This window comes from Pseudorca crassidens, chromosome 10 (genome assembly GCF_039906515.1).
Source record: "Pseudorca crassidens isolate mPseCra1 chromosome 10, mPseCra1.hap1, whole genome shotgun sequence".
Classification (NCBI taxonomy): domain Eukaryota; kingdom Metazoa; phylum Chordata; class Mammalia; order Artiodactyla; family Delphinidae; genus Pseudorca; species Pseudorca crassidens.
This window is the reverse complement of record NC_090305.1, coordinates 37,492,833-37,512,358: the sequence shown is the minus strand read 5'-3', so window position 1 is coordinate 37,512,358 and position 19,526 is coordinate 37,492,833. Positions and strand designations below refer to the sequence as shown.

Below are 19,526 nucleotides of genomic sequence, written 5' to 3'. Positions count from 1 at the left end.
CCTGGGTGTGAAGGGCCCGACCCTGGCCGGGTGTGGGCTAATGCTGAGGTCCACAGTCTTGCCTTTGGACCCAGTGTGTTGCCGGATTGTTGGTCATAGGTTTCGACAGCAGCCAGTAGCCCTGATGTGCCTGTAATTAGCCACTGACACCAGTGTGTCACCACACTAATACTGTTCTATTAGAGCAGCAGAGACAGATAAACCAGGAATATCAGTAATTAAAGGATCCAGTAGGATGCAATTAGCAGCAGCAGCTGTGTGTTGAAAAAAGCTGGTTCTGGAAGGCAGGGAGCAGGGCCTACTAGGTACATTTGGCTGCCAGAGGGAAGACGCTCAATTGGAGTCATTAGTGAGACCTGCCCTCCCCCCTGCCCCCAGTGCACACACACACACTCTTAAGAACACCCATCCCCGAAGTCACGGGTGCCAGGATGGGTGGTGAGCTCTTGGTCCTGCTCCACGTGGGTACAGCCCTCTGACCTCCCTTCTCCTCCCCAGCATCTGCTACTACGGCCGGCTCTTCTGGGAGTGGGGGGATGGCATCCGTGTGCATGACTCCCAGAAGCCCCAGGACCCAGACAAGCTGTCCAAGGAGGACGTCCTCTCCTTCATCCAGACGCACAGCGCCTGAGGATGCCCACCCCTGCCGAATGCCCTGTCGTTCCCTGAGCCTGGCTGTGAGGTTGGTGGCCTCCTCTGAAAAGCTCAGTTGGGGCCTTCTGGGACACTTTTGGGAATTCCCTCCCCGGAGCCCTGCCTGGGAACTGTCTCCCCTGCTGGGACTCAGCCTGAAGGATGCAGCTCCTACAGCACGTTTGAGGTCAGGGCCCAGGGCACATGGGGCCAGTGGAGGATGTGTCTGTCAGAGGGCAGCAGGGCTTCGGCTCTGCCATTCCTTCCTGTATCCTGTAGACTCACTTTTCTGAGTTCCACACAGTGCCCTGAGGGGGCGGCCATGCTCCTGCTTTGCCCAACTTTTTATTGGGCCGACCCTGAGAGGCAGGAGGCCTGCTGTTGTGAGCTGGCCAGGAGCAGCTGCTATATAAATCAAGGTTTTGTTTCTTTGAACTTGCTCTGTTTTGATGCCAAGTTGGAGATTTTCTTGTCTCCTCCCCCTACCCTCTCCTGGTCTTCCCTGGAGTTTTTCCCAGCCCAAACCTCTGACCGTCCCGCAGGCCGGGAAGGGAGGCATGTGGACCCCACATCTCTGACACCACGTCAGGATGCAGGTAGCATTGTCTGGTGGTAGGTGCGACTGCTTCCTGGGGTTGTAGAGCCTTCCTGGGCCTCACCCCTTTTGATCCAAACCTCGGGCAGCTCTAGAAGGGAAGGAAGCAGCCTTGAAGACCTGCCATTTTCTATGCGCCAAACAGTAGTGGCCCCACTGTAACAGAGGTCCTGTTGGGTTGGGTTGCACTCAGTCCTCTGGCAATCATGGCACTCCCGTTTGTCCCAGCCACCTTGCCACCCTCCCCCCTCCGTTTTTTCATCCCCAGCAGGAGGCACAGTTGCTTTTGTTTGTCCTTTTGTGGTCACTCCATTTCCTCTATCTTGGCGGGGTGGAGGGGGAAGCTGGGCAGTAGCTTTGGGTGGGGGAGGGAACCTGTGGTTGTTTTTAATGGGAAATACCTCTCAGAGATGCTCCTGTGGGCTCCCTAGGGTCTCATCCCAGTGCTAGACTGGTTTCCATGGAGATAGAGGGCACTGAGGTTCCCCATGAGGTTGGAATTGACTCCACCTCAGGGGTCTCAGGCCAGCATCCCCCAGGCTGTCAGCAGCACCGCTGAGATGCTGTATTTCCACCCAATTCTGGGTATCAGTGTGTCTTGCAGAATCTTGGATCATTAAAGATAAACATATTTTTAATGCTTGTGTGGCTCTGTGCTGGGGCTTGTCCTTCGGTGCTTTGTGGTCTGGGACTTGCGTGAATGAAACAGCTTGGGCTGGAGGTGAAGGGGAGGAAGCTGTACTCAAGAGGGGAGAAAAGAGGGTGGGTTTAATCAGAGCCTTGTCCAAGCTCAGGGCTGCTGTTTGCTGCCAAAGAGGGGCCCAAGGAAGAGTCAAAATTATGTGGCTCCTGTGAGAAGCAGGGATTAGAGGATGAATGAACCTACAGCCCGGCAGGGCAATGTGACAATCCAGGATCAATGTGTGTGACTAAAATAACAGAGGCGTCAGACCAATTAGTGCCACTAGACGGGGAAGAGAGAAAGGGAGAGATGGTTTCGCTGACCCCGCCAACCTCCCCTGCTCTGCGTCTGCACTGGAGGCCGTGCGCGTGCTGATGGCGCCTCTCCCTCTCTGCTCTAGGCTAGCGTTTCTCCACCAGTCCCATCACCGGTGCAGGTTCTCCCTTAGAGCCCGCTGCCTACACATTGCTTAGCTCCTTCACCTGGGCCCCCAGATTCCTTCCTTAATGTTTCACAGCCTTAGTTTAGCTCGCAGGGCAACTCCTTTCCTTGCGTTTACTTACTTGGTGTGATCTCGGCTCCCAAGCCCCTTCATCCTCTTGGTTGCCCTACTCAGCCTTACTCCAGCCTCCCACTCCCAGCCCTCCTGGCCCCTGTGCTGGGAGTAGAGGGCTGTGCTCGGGGGCGGTGGAGGGAGGGGAATGTCTGTGTTTGCCGCTCCTGCAAACGCCGGCTGATTTACTGGCCACTCACCGTTAAGTCTGTGTGGTCATTACCGTGGCTCCGGCTGCCCACTGGCTCTGCCACACCTCGCCAGACTTGCAGCCTCTTGAAGATGGATTAACTCCGCACTCCCGTGGGACCACCACACGACCACCTCAAGTCCCCAAGTTGCCCTTTGCTGCACAGGCTGCATTTTTTCTGCCATAATCACAGGCAGTGGCATCGACTGGAGGGCAAGACAGGGTTTGGTGGGGGGTGGCAGACAAGTGGTGCAAGGTCTGCCTCTCAGCCCCAGCAGTGCCCAAGTCCTCGAGATGGCGCCCACCATGGTTTGCCTTAGGAAGCACTTTGCTAACGCCTTACTCCCCACCTAAGCTGGGGGCTTACCTTCAGGCCCCTCTCCTCCCTTGCATCCTGAATGCCACCCCACTGCCCCCAGCTGCCACCAGATCATGACATTTACTCAGCACACAGAAGCAGCCAGGGTGGTTTTTATTGCCTTTCCCTTGGGCTAAGCCAACATAAAGTCCTTCTGGAGACTCAAGCCCCACAGCAGGAATGGGAGGCAAGAGGGGCTGGGCCAACAGGAAGACCTGCTCTGATGTCTGGGTCAGGGAGAACTGGCCCTTGTACCTTGGTCCTCTTGGGGTTTGAAGGGCCTGCTTGGCCGTGACCACGGAGCTGAGGGGAAGCCTGTGCTGACTGGAGAAATCTCAGGCTCACAGGGTCCAGTAGGCGTAGATAAGCGTCAGAAGGAGGAAGATGGCCACAGACAGCAGCATGTTCTTCCGGTTTTCCTGCCGAAGCAACTCCAGCTCCTTCTCTGGGAGGAGAAAGGGTGATGGACAGGTGGTCTGGGCCCATCTGCCACTCTCATCTGCCCCCACCTATCCCACCAATGGGTACACACACTGCTGAGTGCAGAGGTGTTCCCTCCCAGCTGCCTCCTTATCCATAAAAATGACCGTCCTCCTCGATCTGCCCAGATTTGGCTACAGATCCTGGCCCAAAAAAGCCCCAACCCCCAATGCTGCTCAACCATTTCTTTCCAAATGTAGTTGAAGATGGACTATGTGAGGGAGTCACAAAAAGGCCACACCTAAAAGCCAAGCTAGGTGGTGGCATGGCCTCACCAGGTGAGCCCTCTGGCCCGTCACTGGGTGCCCCCATGGTGCTCCTCCTTCCAGGGTGTCTCACCTGGTCAATTAGAGACTGAGGGCAGCTGGGACCTCCTTGGGCCTGACACTGGAGTAGGGACAGGGTGGGCCCACACCACCAGTGCTCCTAGTCCTTCCCTGCTGGATGCCCAGCTCAGCAGGAACGAGGTATGCTAAGACGAGGTAGTTTGTGCCCACAAGGCAGGCAGGCCGCCTCTAGAGGAAGCCAGCCCTGCTATTCTACAGCCACACTGTATCCATTCATATGATACACAGGTGGTTGGTATTCTGTGAGGGCTGACCTGAGTGCTAAATGCTACAATTTTGTGTGAAAATTGCTAGGTTCGAGAGGGAACTGATGTCCCATCCCTCCCTGCGTGAGGAAGCAGGGAGATACCTGCAAACCAGCTCTGGGCAGGCCAGACGGGACCCGGGTAGGGGTGTGTGACAGGCACCGTGCTAACAGTGTTGATTCAGCCTGGTTCCTACAGGAGGCTCCCTGCCATATGGACTATTCTAGGGCTGATTCTTGGCCAGGCCTGGCCCCTCAGGGTGAATAGAACAGACAAGCCTGAGGAGCCTCTGCAGACCCATTTCCTCCTGGGCTGCTGGGGGCAGCGCCCAGCAGCCACCCTCTAGCTCCGTGCCGTCTGGGCTCTACCTGGCTTTGCACCCAGCATCCAGAAGGTGGCAGCATTGCTCCACTCACAGTAGCCCTTCACAGCACCCAAGTGGGAGGTTCATCCTCCACCCTGGACCCCAAAGACCCTATTCCCATCACTCCATTGCAGGGTTTTCCTGGGAGAGAGTGGAGGTCTGGGAGGAGGGGGCAGGGAGGACAGACCTCCCAAGTCAGGGTGGATGTGAGGATCTCTTCACCTGGCCACAGCCATACCCCTTCATCCCACAGGAGAACAGACCCACAGGACTCTCCATCTCCCTGGGAACAAAGGAACAAACTTGCTCTTCCAGGATGCTGGGCCTTCAGTTGGTGCCTGCAACCCCCTGGGGGCTGGCTCTCTCCCAAAGAATGCCCTTGACCCCCATCACTTTGTGGGCTCCCTGGGCTGTCTGACCCTTCCTGATCCTAGGACGCGAGGGTGGGGCTGGTAATGGCAGGGAGCTTTCTTACCATAGTTGGAGGCTTTGTTCATCAGGCTGCTTTTCTCCTTCTCCAGAGAACTCCTGTGAGGGGGAAGGGGTCAAAATGGCTCAGGCCCTTTTTCTTTTTCCCACCTGAGGGACAGCTGGCACACCAGAGCAAGGGAGACAAGAGGAACATGGGCTCAGGTCTCTGGTGGCAGGGGGATGGGAGGGGTGGCAGTTGACGGCTGGGGCCCCGGGACAGATAGGAAGGACTGGGGGATGTCGGGAGGAGCATTACCTGGCCTCTGAGCTCAGCTCTGCCCCACAGAGCCTGGAGTTCACAGCCTCCAGGTCTCTCCAGCATCGTGACAGCTTCTTCTCCAGCCCATCCATCTGAAAGACACAGCACACCCAGCAGGTAGAGATGGGTGGCAGAGCCTTTCAATTTTCAAGACAGCTGGGATCCTGGGAGCAGGAGGAGGGAGCCTCTAGGCGTCTTTGAACTAGCAGCCATGTTTTGCTGTCCTCTACCTCCACGTGGTGCAGGCTGAGCGCGCCTAGAAACAGCTTTGAGTGTTGCTCAGGGTCTCCAAGCTGCCCTGACCCACTGGGCCAAGCATGGGTTGGGGCAGATGGGAGCAGCACCCCCAGTCAGCTGTCTCCTCAGCACAGGCCCCAGCTGGGCCCCACGGCAGGAGCAACCAGAGCCCTGAATGTGGCAGGCACAGGCGGCTCCTAGAATGAAACGAGACGATGCAGGAAGCCTCTGCCTTTCCAAAGCATTCCACGTGTGATTAGACATCTAGGGGCCAAAAAGCAGAGGCATGTTTTCTCGTTGGTACACTTCATCTTAAAGTAACCCAAGCTGTAATAATATACATTTTTCCATGAGATTCAATAAAAGTTACTGACAGTACAGCTCAAAAACACTTCTGTTAGTTTCCGACTCGGTTCTTGCGCAAAAGCATTGACCATCATCAAGATAGCTGTAACTTGGGCGGGGGGGGGCGGGGGGTTGCAAAATAGCTAAGCTCCTGAAAGGCTGCGTGCCAAAGGTACCAGTTCTCCCATTTGTTTTGATTATAGTTTCAGAGATGTGTTCTTGGGGAAATAATTTGAGTTATGGGGAAATGTTTTATGAAATACTGGACTGGATCATCCAAGGTCCTGGTATCATGCATTTGGCTTTGAAAGTTCATCTGTGTCCATCTGTCTCCAGGTGTCTGTCTAATCGGCCACCTCTCTCGGCCTGGGCCTGTTCTTCTTGAACCTCTGCCCTGCTGGTGGGAGCCTAGATTTCAGTGGGTGGGAGTTCAGAGGGCCCTGTGTCCCTCATAGCAGCTGAATGAATAGTGCTTTGGGTCCAGCTAATGCTTGATTTTCCATATGACTTCACTCATTCTCACCACATCCCTGGGAGGGATAGCAAATACTGATACAAGCTCTATTTCACAAATGGGAGAATGGGTCCTCCAAATGGAATGATTTTTCTGAGGAGTCAGAGTGGAACACTCCTTTCCTTATCGGTCTCAGCCAGTTCTCTGCTCCAGTCCTTTCCGGAGTGGCCCCTGGACAGACGGTAATCAATGACCGCAACTACGAATCCCATCCCTGGCCAGTGTTCTGCCCCTCCCCCTGGCCAGTACCCATCCCAGCCATTCTGGGTCAGCTACTTTCCCTCATCCCAACGCCCAGCCCAAAGGACACACCATCTACCCCCTTCCCTGCAGCCCCAGCCTGCTGCCAACTCCAGCTCTGGAATTAGGGCCCGGTGGGAGGGAGCAACTGCAGAGCCTTGAGTTTAACTGCTTGGTTAACTGTGTCACTTCTCTGCTAACGGGCACCAAAGGGAGGGCTGTCCTGGGAAACAGCCCCAGCCAGGAGATGGGGCCTGTGCCTGGGAGGCCAAAGGCCATGCTGAAACCTGCACTGTAGGGAAATGAGCACTGGCAAGCCAGGCTCAGGGAACAGCAACAGCCTGACGTGAAGGTTAGTGGAGACGGAGCCGGGAGGAGCAGGTGCTTCAGGCCACCATGAAGCCTGCCCTTCATAGCAGTACCCCCAACACACACAGCCAGCCCCTCAGTACCCTAAGACTTGCTGTTTCTACCTCCTGGTGTAGAAACCACAGAGCACCAAATTCCACGCTGGGTCCCACACAAAGCTTGATTCTTGATGCTCTATCTCCTCCGTGAAGCCTTCTCTACGGCCCTTGGCTGGAGAGGTACTGCCTCCTTCCCCTGGCTGATTAACCAAGCCTTCTCTCATGAAGCTGAGCGCATACTGTGTCATCCAGCTACATGTGTCCAAACCTCATCTTGCCAAACTCTGGGAGCCGCTAGGGCAGATGATGTAAACCTGCAGCCCAGTGGTCAAGTCTAGCCAAGATCGGCCCATGCCACTTGTGTATGTGACTGCCTGGCCTCTAAGGATGCCTGACTTTGTAGCTCCTGTCCTAGAAGGCCTGGCCCACTGCAGTCCTTGTGTTTGTAGCCATGGAGGAATGAGTAGGGTTGGATGTGGGTGGGGCCCAGGGGCTGGGCTTCATGTGGCACTGGGAGTCTAAAATCCTCCCCTCATGCCCACAGAAGCTGGAAGAAGCTAGGAGAAGCAGCTGTATGTGCACATAGATTATGTACTTTGTGGATTACCCAGTGCAAGTATTAGTCCTAGGTTAGATTTCTGCCTGCCCCACCTTTGGCCAGCCCCTGGTTTGCATGTCATTCTGGGGAGGAAGTTGGGGGACTTCCATCCCTAAACACCTCTACAAGGCTACCAAGGGCCCAAACGGGATAACTGGGCCAGAGTGAGGCCAAGAACTCATGCTCAGCAAAACCTTTAAATTGAGGTTGGCAAACCACAAGTGGCCAAGCTGGTCGGCTGTCATGCTCTGGGCAGGGCCTGTGGAGCTGGCAGCTAGAGGCCTTTATCTGAACGAGCCCAATCTATCTGCAGTTCCATGAATACCCCCACTTTCACTTACCACTTTTTAATGAGCTTAAACAGACTAACACAAATCAAGGTTTTAGGGACTCAAGTTCTAACCTCAAGTTCTATGAATATTTATGTCCTGCTGCAGCTCTCTCTGATTCCCTTCTAAATATCAAGTTCTCCTCCTTTATAACCCAGCTGCTTGATATGGGCTGAGTGAGGGGGAGTCTGGGACTGTCAGGAGGCTCTTCAGTAGGCCACAGACCCAACCTCAGAAGGTGACCCCACTGACGGTTAAACACCCTGCAGCATTTGTTGATGCAGAAGCCAGTTCTCAAGCAGCTATAATAACGGGTGCCAACATTCTAGTGACCTACTGGCCGCAGATAAGGCAGGGAGGGAGGGTCAGGATGCATCTTTTAGTTGTGGCTGGGGTCGGGAGTGGTGGCTACAGAGCAAAGCTAGCCCAGCAAGATGGACCCAGAAATAGGGGAGAAGACCTAGGAAGTGGGCCTTAAAAGAAGCCCCTAGTTGGCTTTTCAGTCAACTCTCAATGACATGCACACAAATAATGCACTTCACAGACTCCCCAAAACAAATCTATAGTCCTTGATTAGCTTCCTCTCTGCCACCAGGCTGAAGGCAACAGAGGCCAAGATAGCCAGGACCAGGAGAGAAACACGGGTTAGGACCAGAATAAGGAGACAAATGTCAAGAAGATTCTGGAAGCATAAGGGTCAGAACTGGGCAAGCAGTTGGGAGCCCAAGTGCTCAGAAGCCTGAAATTGTAGTTCCTGAAAAGTGTGGTAATAAGGAGTGTGGGCTGTAATCAGATGCCTCAGCTGGCCGTTCACTTGCCGTGTGTCTAGGTGACTTCCTTAATTCAGTGCCTCAGTTTACTCATGTGTAAAACAAAGATAATAATGTTTCCTATTTCAAAGAATTGTGAAGATGATATGAGGCAATACGTGTAAGATACTTAGTACCTAACACACGGTGATGGTATAACAAGTGTTTGCTAGCATTATTATCAGAGAATGGTTTTCATTAGATCTGTAGGGAATAAAAAGAAAATTGAGTTAATATGTGGCAAGAGTAAGAGGAGATAGAAGCAGGGGTGCGTGATGGAGAGTACTCTCCATTGGTCACTGGCTGGCAGCAGCAGGGAGGGGAGCCCCTCTGGCTCAGATATGGCCATCCTGATTCTATGGAGGGGTTCAGCAGGAGTGGGGCCTGCAGGGTAGACCATCACAATAGCAATGCCTCTACAGGCCAGCCTCTCCAGCTGGCTCGGGACACAGCATGCTGGGAACCTCATGATCCTGCCGGGGGTTGAAGCGCTGGGGTAGTGTCTGGAGCTGGTGCCAAGTTGTAGAGGCTCGGCCTGCTGGAAGCTGAGGATGAGAGGTCTAGGGCAGTGTCTAAGGGCAGAACAGACTCAGGTGTGGTCTGGGCCCTGGTGGGCATCTGAGGAGACGCGGAAAAGCAGGTGGAGCCTAGCAGCTGGAGTGCAGGTTCACTGACGCCATGGCTCTACAGCGCCTGGTGCCCAGCTAAGCTGGGAGCAGGAATGCAAAGCCCCAGGACTAAAGCAGAAAGAGGCCCCATCAAAGAGATCCGACCAACTCCAATGGGAAGAGGAGGTTACACTCTGGAGGCCAGGGAGGCCCCCAGGACTCCTGCCCAACAGGCTGGATAGTGGGTCAGTTGGCAGGAAGGGCACGGCTGACCCAACTGGTTCAGTTCTGGGACTTCCCTAGAGCTGCAGGGGGCAGCACTGCTGGCTGTGACTGTCACAGGTAAAGTAACAGCCAAGGTAGGGACTGAGACTGGCACTCATTCAGGCACAGAGTCGGGGCAGAGAGTGGATGCCCTTGATGTACAATAACATGGACACAAGGAGTGTCCATGCATTACGTTTATACTCAGAAGACCAAGTGTCCGTTTTTATACAGGAAAAAAGAACAGTGTGTCTAAGTCACTGAGATGACAGTCAGTAGGTGAAACGGCTGCAAAGGGACCTGAGGAATCAGCAAGGCAGTGGTGTGAGCTCCATACCAGTTAGCCAGATGTGCCTTCTGGCACATCACATAGAGCTGAGGACCTGGTAGGTGTTGTGTAAACCTGTGTGCAAGCAGTTCAAGGGACTGGGAAATAGGTGGTGAATATGCAGGGTGTCCTGGTGGGAAAGTCTACTCTTGACCCCAAGACCAGAAGTAGCTAAAACCTGCCCATGGAGACTGCTGGTCTGAGCCTCGGCAGGGAAGAAGGGAGGAGAAGAAAGGGAGGCAGAAAAGATACATGGGGCAGGGAGTGGAAAGGAGCAACCCTCAAGTAGGAGGGAGTTGAGGGCCCCAGGGGAGGCCCTGGAGACAGGATCCAGAAGTTTGTACTTTAACAGGAAAGGCCCACGAGGGATTCCTCCACAGTCAGGATGGGAACCGCTGCCTTTCTTAACCAGGCATGGACTGGGGGATCGGAGCCTGGTGGGTGGCTTCAAGAGTGGGCAAAGGAGCAGGCTCAGTGAGAAGTATAAGACCAAGAATTCTCCACAGAGGTGGGGATGTTTCCTGCAGAAGAACTTGAAGTTCTGAAGTTAGACTGACAGTCAAGGTCAGCAGAGGCCCCAACCCCAGCCAAGTGGGGCCACTGCTCCTGCTGGTAGTCATCATTGCCAGGGTCTCTTCCTGCAGCCTTCCTCCAGGACCCCTCCCTCAGAAGCAGCTCTGAGCACTCAGCTGGCAGTTCAGTAGCCCTGAGCCAGCTAAGCAAAATCACCTCTGCTACCTGACTTGGGGAAAAACACCCTATTCTCAGAGCTTTAGGGAAGTCTCCCTGGAGTCCTATATGCCATAAAATCACTGTGTTAAGAGAAACTGTAAAATTCTCCCGGAATCCCTGGGTGGCGTCTTTTCAGGAATGTGGAGCCTCCCAGTACGGAAGCCCAAAATGAGGCCTCTCTGGGGGCGGGGAAGGTGAGTGCCATCTCGCACACAGATAAGTGCCCAGTACCCAGGTTAGGCCAGGCCCGCGGGGGGCCAGCTCCAGGTCTGGCTGCTGCCAAGGCCTCCCAGCAGCTTTTATTCTGCCAACAAGCACTATTGAAGGTGGCTGAATGGTGCTCCCACAAGCATCTTGACAGCCTGGGAGGTGGCTCCCTGCCCACTCCCTAAGGAGCCACTGTCTAGGGCCCAACTTTCTTCTGGGAAAGGGCAGAGGCACCCTTGGGGCTTGGCACTGCCAGGCAAGCCACTGTGCTTTCTGGTTTAGGAAGTTGTTTCCGGTCTTGCTGGCCTTGCTCTTGGGAGATTCTGGGCTGTGAGTGACAAAAAGGGGCTGGCAATGAGTTAACCTCAGGAGTCAAGCAGCGGTCATGGGGCATATCCTGCACCTGCCTGGCCGGGTCCTTGCTGGGCACCAAGACCTAATAAAGAGCACGGTGTCAAGGTACCTGAGCCCAACTCAAATCATGGACTTTCACATGTCTGGATGGCACAGCACAAGTCAGAACAGTCTCTGGAAGCCCAAAGTCCACAATAATACCAGTAGCAGCCAACACTACGGTAGCAGGCATATGTGCCAGGCACTGCTCTAAGCACCTCACATGACTCCCTCACAGGACACTCACAATAACCCTGGCAGGAGAGGAGTAGCATCAGTATCCACACCTTGTGGATGAAGAAACTTGGGCTGCGGGGATGAAGTAACTCGTCCAGGGTCACGCAGCCAGTACCCGGGGGAGCAGGCGGTGGGAGTCGGTGCTGTGAGCTACCAGCACACATGGGGGAAGCTCAGAGGCACCAGCCCAGAGCCACTCTTAGCTCCTGGGCATAAACTCCGCTCCTTACACCCTGGGCCATGCAGTTTGTGGGCAGCTTCCCATATGCTCCCCAATGTCTGCAACAACTCTGCAAGGAAGGGACTTTTTACAGTCTCCCTTTTACAGAGGAGCAAACTCGCACATGGAGAATTTAAGCAACCTGCCCTAGGTCGTGTCACTGGGAAGTGGCAGAATTGGGGTCTGAATCTGGGTTTTTCTGCTTCAGAGCTTATGCTCCTTCCACCTCTTCAAGCTCTTTCTCCAAAATCCCTCATGAAAACATTCATGACAAAGAAGGGTTCTGTGGAACAAAATCATTCCACATCCCAGTCAAAACCCATTTAAGCTTGTTGATCTGGCTTTAACAGATTCTCTACTCTGAATAATCTTGTATAAGGGCTTTGCTTGCTTTCTGTCCACATAACAGATACTCACTGTGAGGGGAGAACCTGATTGAAATCTGTTTGCTTGGAGACAGTGAGCGTCTCCAAGCCCAGCGTCTGTCCTCACATTGAAGGCAATTACGCTCTAACTCTGGGCTTCACGGACATCCCAGGCACCCTCCCCCAAACCGCCTACGCTGCCAAAGCACCCTCCAAAGCACACACAAAACAGACCCGGGTTTGAGAAGGAAAAAGGTGGGTTAGTTGGGCCTGATAAACCCTCCTTTCCCCAAAGTCTTTCTTCTCACTTGCTAATAACTCACAGCCCAGAGAGTGGTGTCAGCTGTTTCAGCTCCAGCCCCAGCAGTCTAGGAACCGGATTTCTGGAAATCCACTCATTTTCACATGTCAGGGAAGCCCCAGAATGTTTATTATAATGGGTAGAGAAGCCGGACCGCCTGCCCAGATGGTCTCTGGCAGGAGAGCAGGGGCTTCCCATCTGGGGCCTTGAGGCCACACAGCCAAGTGACATGGGGGTCACGGGCCTTGATTTTCCAGGTGACTATCCTCAAACCCCAAAGGACCGATTACCCTGATACGGCTTAAGGGATGTGCTTCTGTGGAGGAGGCTCTGTGAGGGCAGAAAACAAAAACCTCCGCCATGGCTCCCAAATCATCAGAAGTTTCTCTCCCAGGCTGGGCAGATGAAGACAATAAACCTTCCCAGTTTTTAATCAATGAACAACTTCCAGGAAAAGCAGAGAGCCAAGGGACTTGTCATTTCTCTGGAGAGTCACCTCCCGCCCCAGGTCAGGAACGTGGAGGTCCTCTTGAAGCCCGCGCAAGCTCCGAGGGCTTCTGGTCTCTGAGAGGCTCTGCAAGCAGAGGCACGTCAGTCCTCACCTAAGCCTTCAGCTGTCCCTGGGCCAGAACGTTGTCTGGGGTTTCTTTTCTCTTCTTTCCCCCAATATATATTTTTTGATAAAGTAGCAAAAGCTTCTTCATCGCTGAAAGGCTCAAAGCACTTTTCAAGAATTGGCATCCACCCCGTGCCTTATGAATTCATTAATTAAGATGCTGGCAAACAGCCACTCCACACATGCTGACATCCAGCCGTGTTAGGTAATGAGGTTTTAGTCTCCTGACCCCCATCAGATGGAGTTGAGCCAGACGCAGGCTGCTGAGAGAAATCACCTGCCCAATGGCGACCTGTCGCTTGTGCCTGGCAGCAGGTGAAGCTCATTTAATGGTCAGCCGCCCTTGAACTGTGTCTGCAGGCCTCAAGCCTTTCTCCCAGCCCTGACTGGGCAGCCGCCAGCAAGACAGTGTCCAGCCGCCTGCTCCACTGTGGCCTCCTGATCTCTCACCAATGAACCACTCAACTGGGCCCAGAAGTCAAGAGTGAGGGTTCAAGTGCCTCCTCTAGCCTCTCAAAACCAATTCAGTAAATATTTACGGAGAGTCCACTAGGCTGCTTCTATCCCTTGTCTTAGAACATCAGTAGGTTCCTGTCAGCCTTGTAACAGCCTGTTCCAGGACTGAGACTGTCTTCATCCCCACTTAGTGCTCCTCCCTGCCCCCAGGGAGCTCACAGTGGTGGCTGACATTACACAATCACAAGTGTCCACACTCCTCTCTTCCTGGTGCTCATCCTGCTTTGGCCATTTTCTCCACTCAAACTACCACCTACCCTTCATCGTCACTGATCCTGGCCCCTTTTTCTGATAAGAATTCCAGTGAATTTTAAGTAACTCCCATTAGGGCTTCCCTGGTGCCGCAGTGGTTGAGGGTCCGCCTGCCGATGCAGGGGATGTGGGTTTGTGCCCCGGTCCGGGAGGATCCCACATGCCACGGAGCGGCTGGGCCTGTGAGCCATGGCCGCTGAGCCTGCGCGTCCGGAGCCTGTGCTCCGCAACGGGAGAGGCCACAGCAGTGAGAGGCCCGCGTACAACAACAACAACAACAACAACAACAAAATGACTCCCATTAACTTTTATTCCCTCTAGCAGATACTATTAGTTGCCCAACACAACATTGATTCCCTACCCCTCCCCCTTTGCCTGCCTCCACCACAGAAGTAAGAAAAGCTCAACAGATGCTTTCCCAGCCTCACTGCAGCCAGAGGTGGTCATGACCAGTTCTGGCCAACGAGATGTTCCAGAAGTCGGCTGGGAGACGACTGAGAGAGCTTATGCTTTGCTGATAAAAGGGACAAAGATTGTTATAGTTCCTTTTTCTTTTTTCCCTGACTTAAAGTTGAATATGATGACTGGAGCTGTGGCAGCTATCTTGTGACTAAGAGGAAACAGCTGAGAGAATGCAGAAACACCAGCCCTGACATAGCTGAACCTTTGAACCAATGCCAGTAGCTACCTCCCTCCAAATTTCTTGTGATGGGAATAAAAAGTATCTTCTTGTTTGATTAGGTCACTGAGGTCAGTTTTCTGTAACCTGTAGCTAAAACCTTTCCAAACTGACAGATTTTTGTACCAGGGACCAGATCCAACCAAGTTATCCCCTTAAAGATGTCAACTAAGGCACTGCACATCTGTTAACTAAAGACCAACTGGCTGTTGAAACATTTAAGACACTAAGAATGGTCCAGCTGTGGAGGAAAAAAAGTACAATGACCAAATAACAGCTCATTACTATCAGAAATTAAAAAACAGGTTTTACATCAGCCAAAATCCTATCAGTTTAGACTGAAATGCATCCTTTCTCTCAGCCAGAATCCTCCTATCAGTTTAGACTGAAATACAACCTTTCCCTCCTCTCACACAACTTGAAAATCAGTACCAGAGCTGGTGATTTCTCACCTGAACTATAATTCTCTCTTGTTATTCAGAGTAAAGCTCATAGCCAGTTTTCCCCAAATCTGAGATCTCACAAGGTGGCAAATGAGCTGGATAAAAAGGCCTTGAAAGGAGCCACAAGTTGGGAAGGCTGGGAGGTGCCTTGGTGTCCTGGGAGGTGACTACCCAGTACAGCTGGCCCCAGCCAACCCTCAGGGGGAGTGCTCTGTAATTGCTTCATTACAAGTGGAGGCTGTTTGCAGGTGCTGAGATCACTCACTTGTGGGAGTTTTACTGCACTCGTCAGATTAACATTTTTGATTAAATCACCACTTCATTGGCTTTGAGCACACGACTTTTAATAACAGGACAATATCTACTGCTACTGAGCACCAGAACACATTCAGTACTCAGATCCGCAGGGGGCAAAGGAGGAACAATGTGAGGAGATGGCTAGATGCCAAGTTTTTTCTCAGGTGCACAGTGGCAGAGCTCAAATCTTAGAATATCCAAGCAAAAGGTAACCTAGACATCAAGATGGCCAATGTAAATATCTATATTGGTATTGATAGGTTAAAAAAATAAAGGGGTGAAGGTGACTGGTATACGGCCCTAGGAGAGCATGTACCCCACCAAATTCAAAACACTTTTAAAACCCGTGTCAGCCAAACAAAAGACATCTATGATCATCTATGATCTATATGTGGACCACAGTCAGCGAGTCTGTGTCTGTAACCCCTGGTGAAATTCAAGTCCTTCATGTTACAGATGAGGAAACTAAAGTCCAAACAAGGGGGCTGACATAGCCATGATGGAAGGACGTGAAAGAACTACGAAGGCTACTGATAAGAAAGCACTGTTTGTTGATTATCCACCCTGTGCCGCACATGCTAGGCACTTTACAAATATTGTCTTATTTAATCCTCAAAACTACACTGTGAGGTAAGATGGAGTCTGCTGAGGAGAATTGGGCTGTCCACTAAAATACACTCTTCTTCCACAGCAATGGAGCTGTAGTTGGGCACGTGGCCTCCTAGCTGATGAATGCATTTCCCAGCTACCCCTTGCAGGTTTTGCATCTTAGCTGCATCTTTGCCAATGGAAAGTGGGCATTCTGGGCCCAGAATTCTTAAGACAGTGGGTGTGCTTTCTCCACTCTCTCTTTCCCACCAGTGGATACCTCAATGGAGTGCAACCTAGTTTCATTCATGAGGTGACAACAGGCCCTGGCCCCCAGCAGAGCCACAGGATGGAAGGAATATGGCAGAACCAACACTGTCCTGGTACTCTAGCCTAGGGGTTGACAAACAATGGTCTGGGGGCCAAATACATTCCATGACTTGTTTTTGTAAATAAAGTTTTATTGGAACACTCTCATTAATTTATGTACTGCCTATGGCTGCTTTTGTGCTAAGACATCCTATCTGAGTACAGCTGACTCTCATTATTTGTGGTAGTTATGTTCTATAAGGTTGCCAACAATGAATTAGCAAATACTGAACCAGGTTAGGTTCTGGTGAGCCTCTGGTCACATTTTTATCAGCTGATCAATACAAAACCTTGTTTTGTGTGTGTTTCTGTTTAAAGAGACCTTATTTAATACATATTGTTGATTAATTAACACTGAATCACATCCCACAGGACTATAACTCATGCCTGAGAAAGCTTATCTAACACACATATTTTCTCCATAAGGCATGTCACAGCCTTCTTGCACTTTGGAAGACTAAACAAGCACTTCAGCACTACACTCAAGGGCCATTTTAAACAGCAAAATCACCAAGAAAAGCACAAAAATGCAAGAAACTTGGCAGTAAATAGATCAGAAAAAGGACACTTGTTTACAGCACACAGAAGAGCTGAAAAATAAGACACAGCATTGCCTTGTTCCACCTTAACGAGACACATGGGCCTCAGGTGAATCAAATATTGACGCTTTGAGTCAGCCTGTTAATTACTACAAAAGCATTTCAAGGACTGATTTGGGGGTTACAAGTACATTTTAGCAAGTAGACAAATGCACAAATACGGAATCTGTGAACAATGCAGATCAACTGTAGTTGCAACAGAGACCATGTGGCCCACAAAGCCTAAAATATTTACTATCTGGTCCTTTATAGACAACATCTGCCGATCCCTGCTCTAGCCTGTCAGAAAAAAAAAAAACTTTCTTGTTCTTGAAGCCACTGAATTTGGGGGTTTCTCTGTTATAGCAGCTTATCATGTTCTAATACAGGCTATAAAGTCTAGGCTAGTCCCATTTCAGAGTGCCATCTCATTTTAGCATCTATAGTCTCTCTTACAAGGAGATTCACATTTCCATCGTTTTTTTCCCTACCAAGTTGGCCAATATTTCTCAAGGGGTGGTACTAAAACCTCCTGCATAAACACTGGTGTAGCTTGTTAAAAATACAGATTCTTTGTTAAAAATACACACCAAGTCCTACTGAATTACTCGGGGTGGGGGAGATTCAACTCTCCATTTTTAAGACAGATGATTCTTAATGCGTTCTTAAGATTGAGAACCACTCAACTGGTAGTAAGCTCAATAAGACAATTACCCAGTATCTTTCTTGCAACCCCAGGGAGGGTGATCTAAGGGAACAGTAACACAGGAGAAACAAGATGCACCAGAAGGCAAATCACCTGTGCTTGATTCTCGGCGCCTCAACCGTTTCAACGGTTGGGCTCTACTTGAAACCTCAGGTTCCCCATCTGTAAAAATCTCACAGGCTTGTAGTGAGCGCAAATAAAGTAACAAATAGCAGCTGCATCAATTTTCTTTCCGTCCGTATGCAGTCAATTATTTGTAAGCTCTTTGCGAACATCACCATTCCAGAATTCTCTACAAATTCCCACAGGTTCCCAAAGTAATTTTCAAGCTTCATGCTTTAGTACCCCGGAGGAAAAATTCCCCATCTCAAGGGACAGTTAAGCCACCAGTAATACATTAAACAGTATGGGGGTCCCTCACTTCTGAGGGTGCCCTCATCTACAGGTCTCTAACCCTTTGGGATCCCCTCACCTGCGAATACCCAACCCTTTTGGGTCCCCTTCACTTAAACGTCTCCCCTCAGGGCCTCAAGATTTCGGTGTCACGCCCTCTTTGGTGCTCCCCTTACCTGCCTGTCTCTTCCTCTCTGGAGGTCCCCTGGCCTTCTGTTCCCAGCTCTCGTGGCCCCTCGGGCTCTCCAACCTTCGGTTCCCCCAGCGGGCCGTGTCCCAAACCCACATCGCCCTCACTTCCTCCCCTCACTCCCTCCTCCAACCTGCAGCCGGGCCGACCCACTACCCCGCCACGGGGAGAAGGCAGTTCACGACGTGGCCCAACCCCCATTTCTCCCCCTCACCTCTTGCGCGACGCCCAGATTCTCCCGCTTCTTTTTAGTCATGTTACTTGCCGGGTTCCCGGAGTCGTTATTGGACTCGCCCACCAGCGGCGCCACGCATGCGCAAACCCCTGTGATTCTCCCTCATTGGCCGCCGAGAAGGCGGGAGGTGGGACTACTGGCGGTGTCCATCTAATTGGGGGCGTGGCCAGCTTGGCGCGGCCATGTTTATGAGGGGCAACCGCTCTGAGGCTTCAGCGTAGCGGGTGGTGGGAAGAGGATAACTAGATTGGCCCGGGAGGAACGATGGCCCACCCAGGGGTGGAGCTGGCCCTTTCCTTACGAATCAAAGGCACTTTACAGCCCAGAGAGGCTGTTTCTTCACCCCGTCGTCTTCTGTACCCTTCTTCCTTTTTGTGACCACCCTGCCCAGTTTGAGGCCAGCTCCCATCCCTTCAATTCTGTCAAGTTCTTTCTGACCTTCAAGGCCCATCCTGAAGCACTGATCCTCCATGAAGCCCCATCTTGAGTCTCTTGGTCCTTTGGGAGCTGATCATGACCTTCTGTTGTCATTCCTCCTTTTTGTCTGTTCTTACTTATTTTTCTTGTTTTATTGTAACAGAAACAGACTACAAACGTCACAGAAAACTTTTAAGTGAAAAGCACCATCCTTTATCCTACTGTTCTTAATACAGTTCCTATATTTGTTTCTGTATATTCCGACCCAATGTCTGTATATTCTGACATTGTATTTTATACTGTTGTAATCCTACTGTACAGTATGCTGTAGACCTATGTCCTTTGAAATGGTTTGACTGTGATCCAATGATTAAAAACTACAATTTTGTATCATGACCCAGTTACCCATATAATTGAAACCAAATTTTCCTGATAAACACCTTTACCACCTTTGATGCACTCAAATATTTTCTAATCTAGTCTATTTCATTAAAAAAAAACTTGGTGGCAGGAGACCTATTAATTTTATTTCATGACTCATTAATGGATATTGAACTGCAATTTGGAATAAACATTTCCCCATGTTTTGAAATCATTTGTGAAGGCCGTATATGCCCCCAAGTGAATACATCCCATTCTTGTATTGGACATTATTTTATTGGACGTTACCTCCAAATAATACTAATACTAAAGCAAACATCTTTGTGTACATAGCTCTGTCCTTCTGAACTATTATTTTTTTTTGCCTTTTATACTGTAATTTATTATGGATACACTGTTAGTCCACAGATGTAATCTCTTTGCCTATTATATATCACACACATAAATATTAGCATACAAATAATATATTCTTCATTTTGAGATTTTTTTCAGTAGTTTCTATCTTTATTTTTTACCTTTTGGTTAACCCCTTACCTTCTTCCATCCTCACGCATT

General features: G+C 51.2%; 2 protein-coding genes across 8 annotated transcripts in view; one reads left to right on the top strand and one right to left on the bottom strand.

Annotated features, from left to right (window-relative positions):
- Positions 1-1,866, top strand: part of CMTR1 (cap methyltransferase 1) — a 59,756-nt gene extending 57,890 nt beyond the window's left edge. For all 7 annotated transcript variants that reach the window (XM_067753116.1, XM_067753119.1, XM_067753113.1 and 4 more), the window contains one exon: positions 499-1,866. In XM_067753116.1, coding sequence (XP_067609217.1) covers positions 499-631 — 133 coding nt within the window. In that variant the 3' untranslated portion in view covers positions 632-1,866. The remainder of the gene's footprint in view (positions 1-498) is intronic.
- Positions 1,867-3,110: 1,244 nt separating this feature from the next.
- On the bottom strand, positions 3,111-18,259 carry CCDC167 (coiled-coil domain containing 167). The gene is made up of 4 exons (XM_067753122.1): positions 18,153-18,259; positions 5,175-5,269; positions 4,923-4,975; positions 3,111-3,456 (listed from the first exon to the last, which is right to left on the bottom strand). Exons 1-4 carry the CDS (start codon positions 18,192-18,194, stop codon positions 3,353-3,355), a joined length of 294 nt encoding a protein of 97 aa, XP_067609223.1. The 5' UTR covers positions 18,195-18,259; the 3' UTR covers positions 3,111-3,352.
- Positions 18,260-19,526: the final 1,267 nt, after the last annotated feature.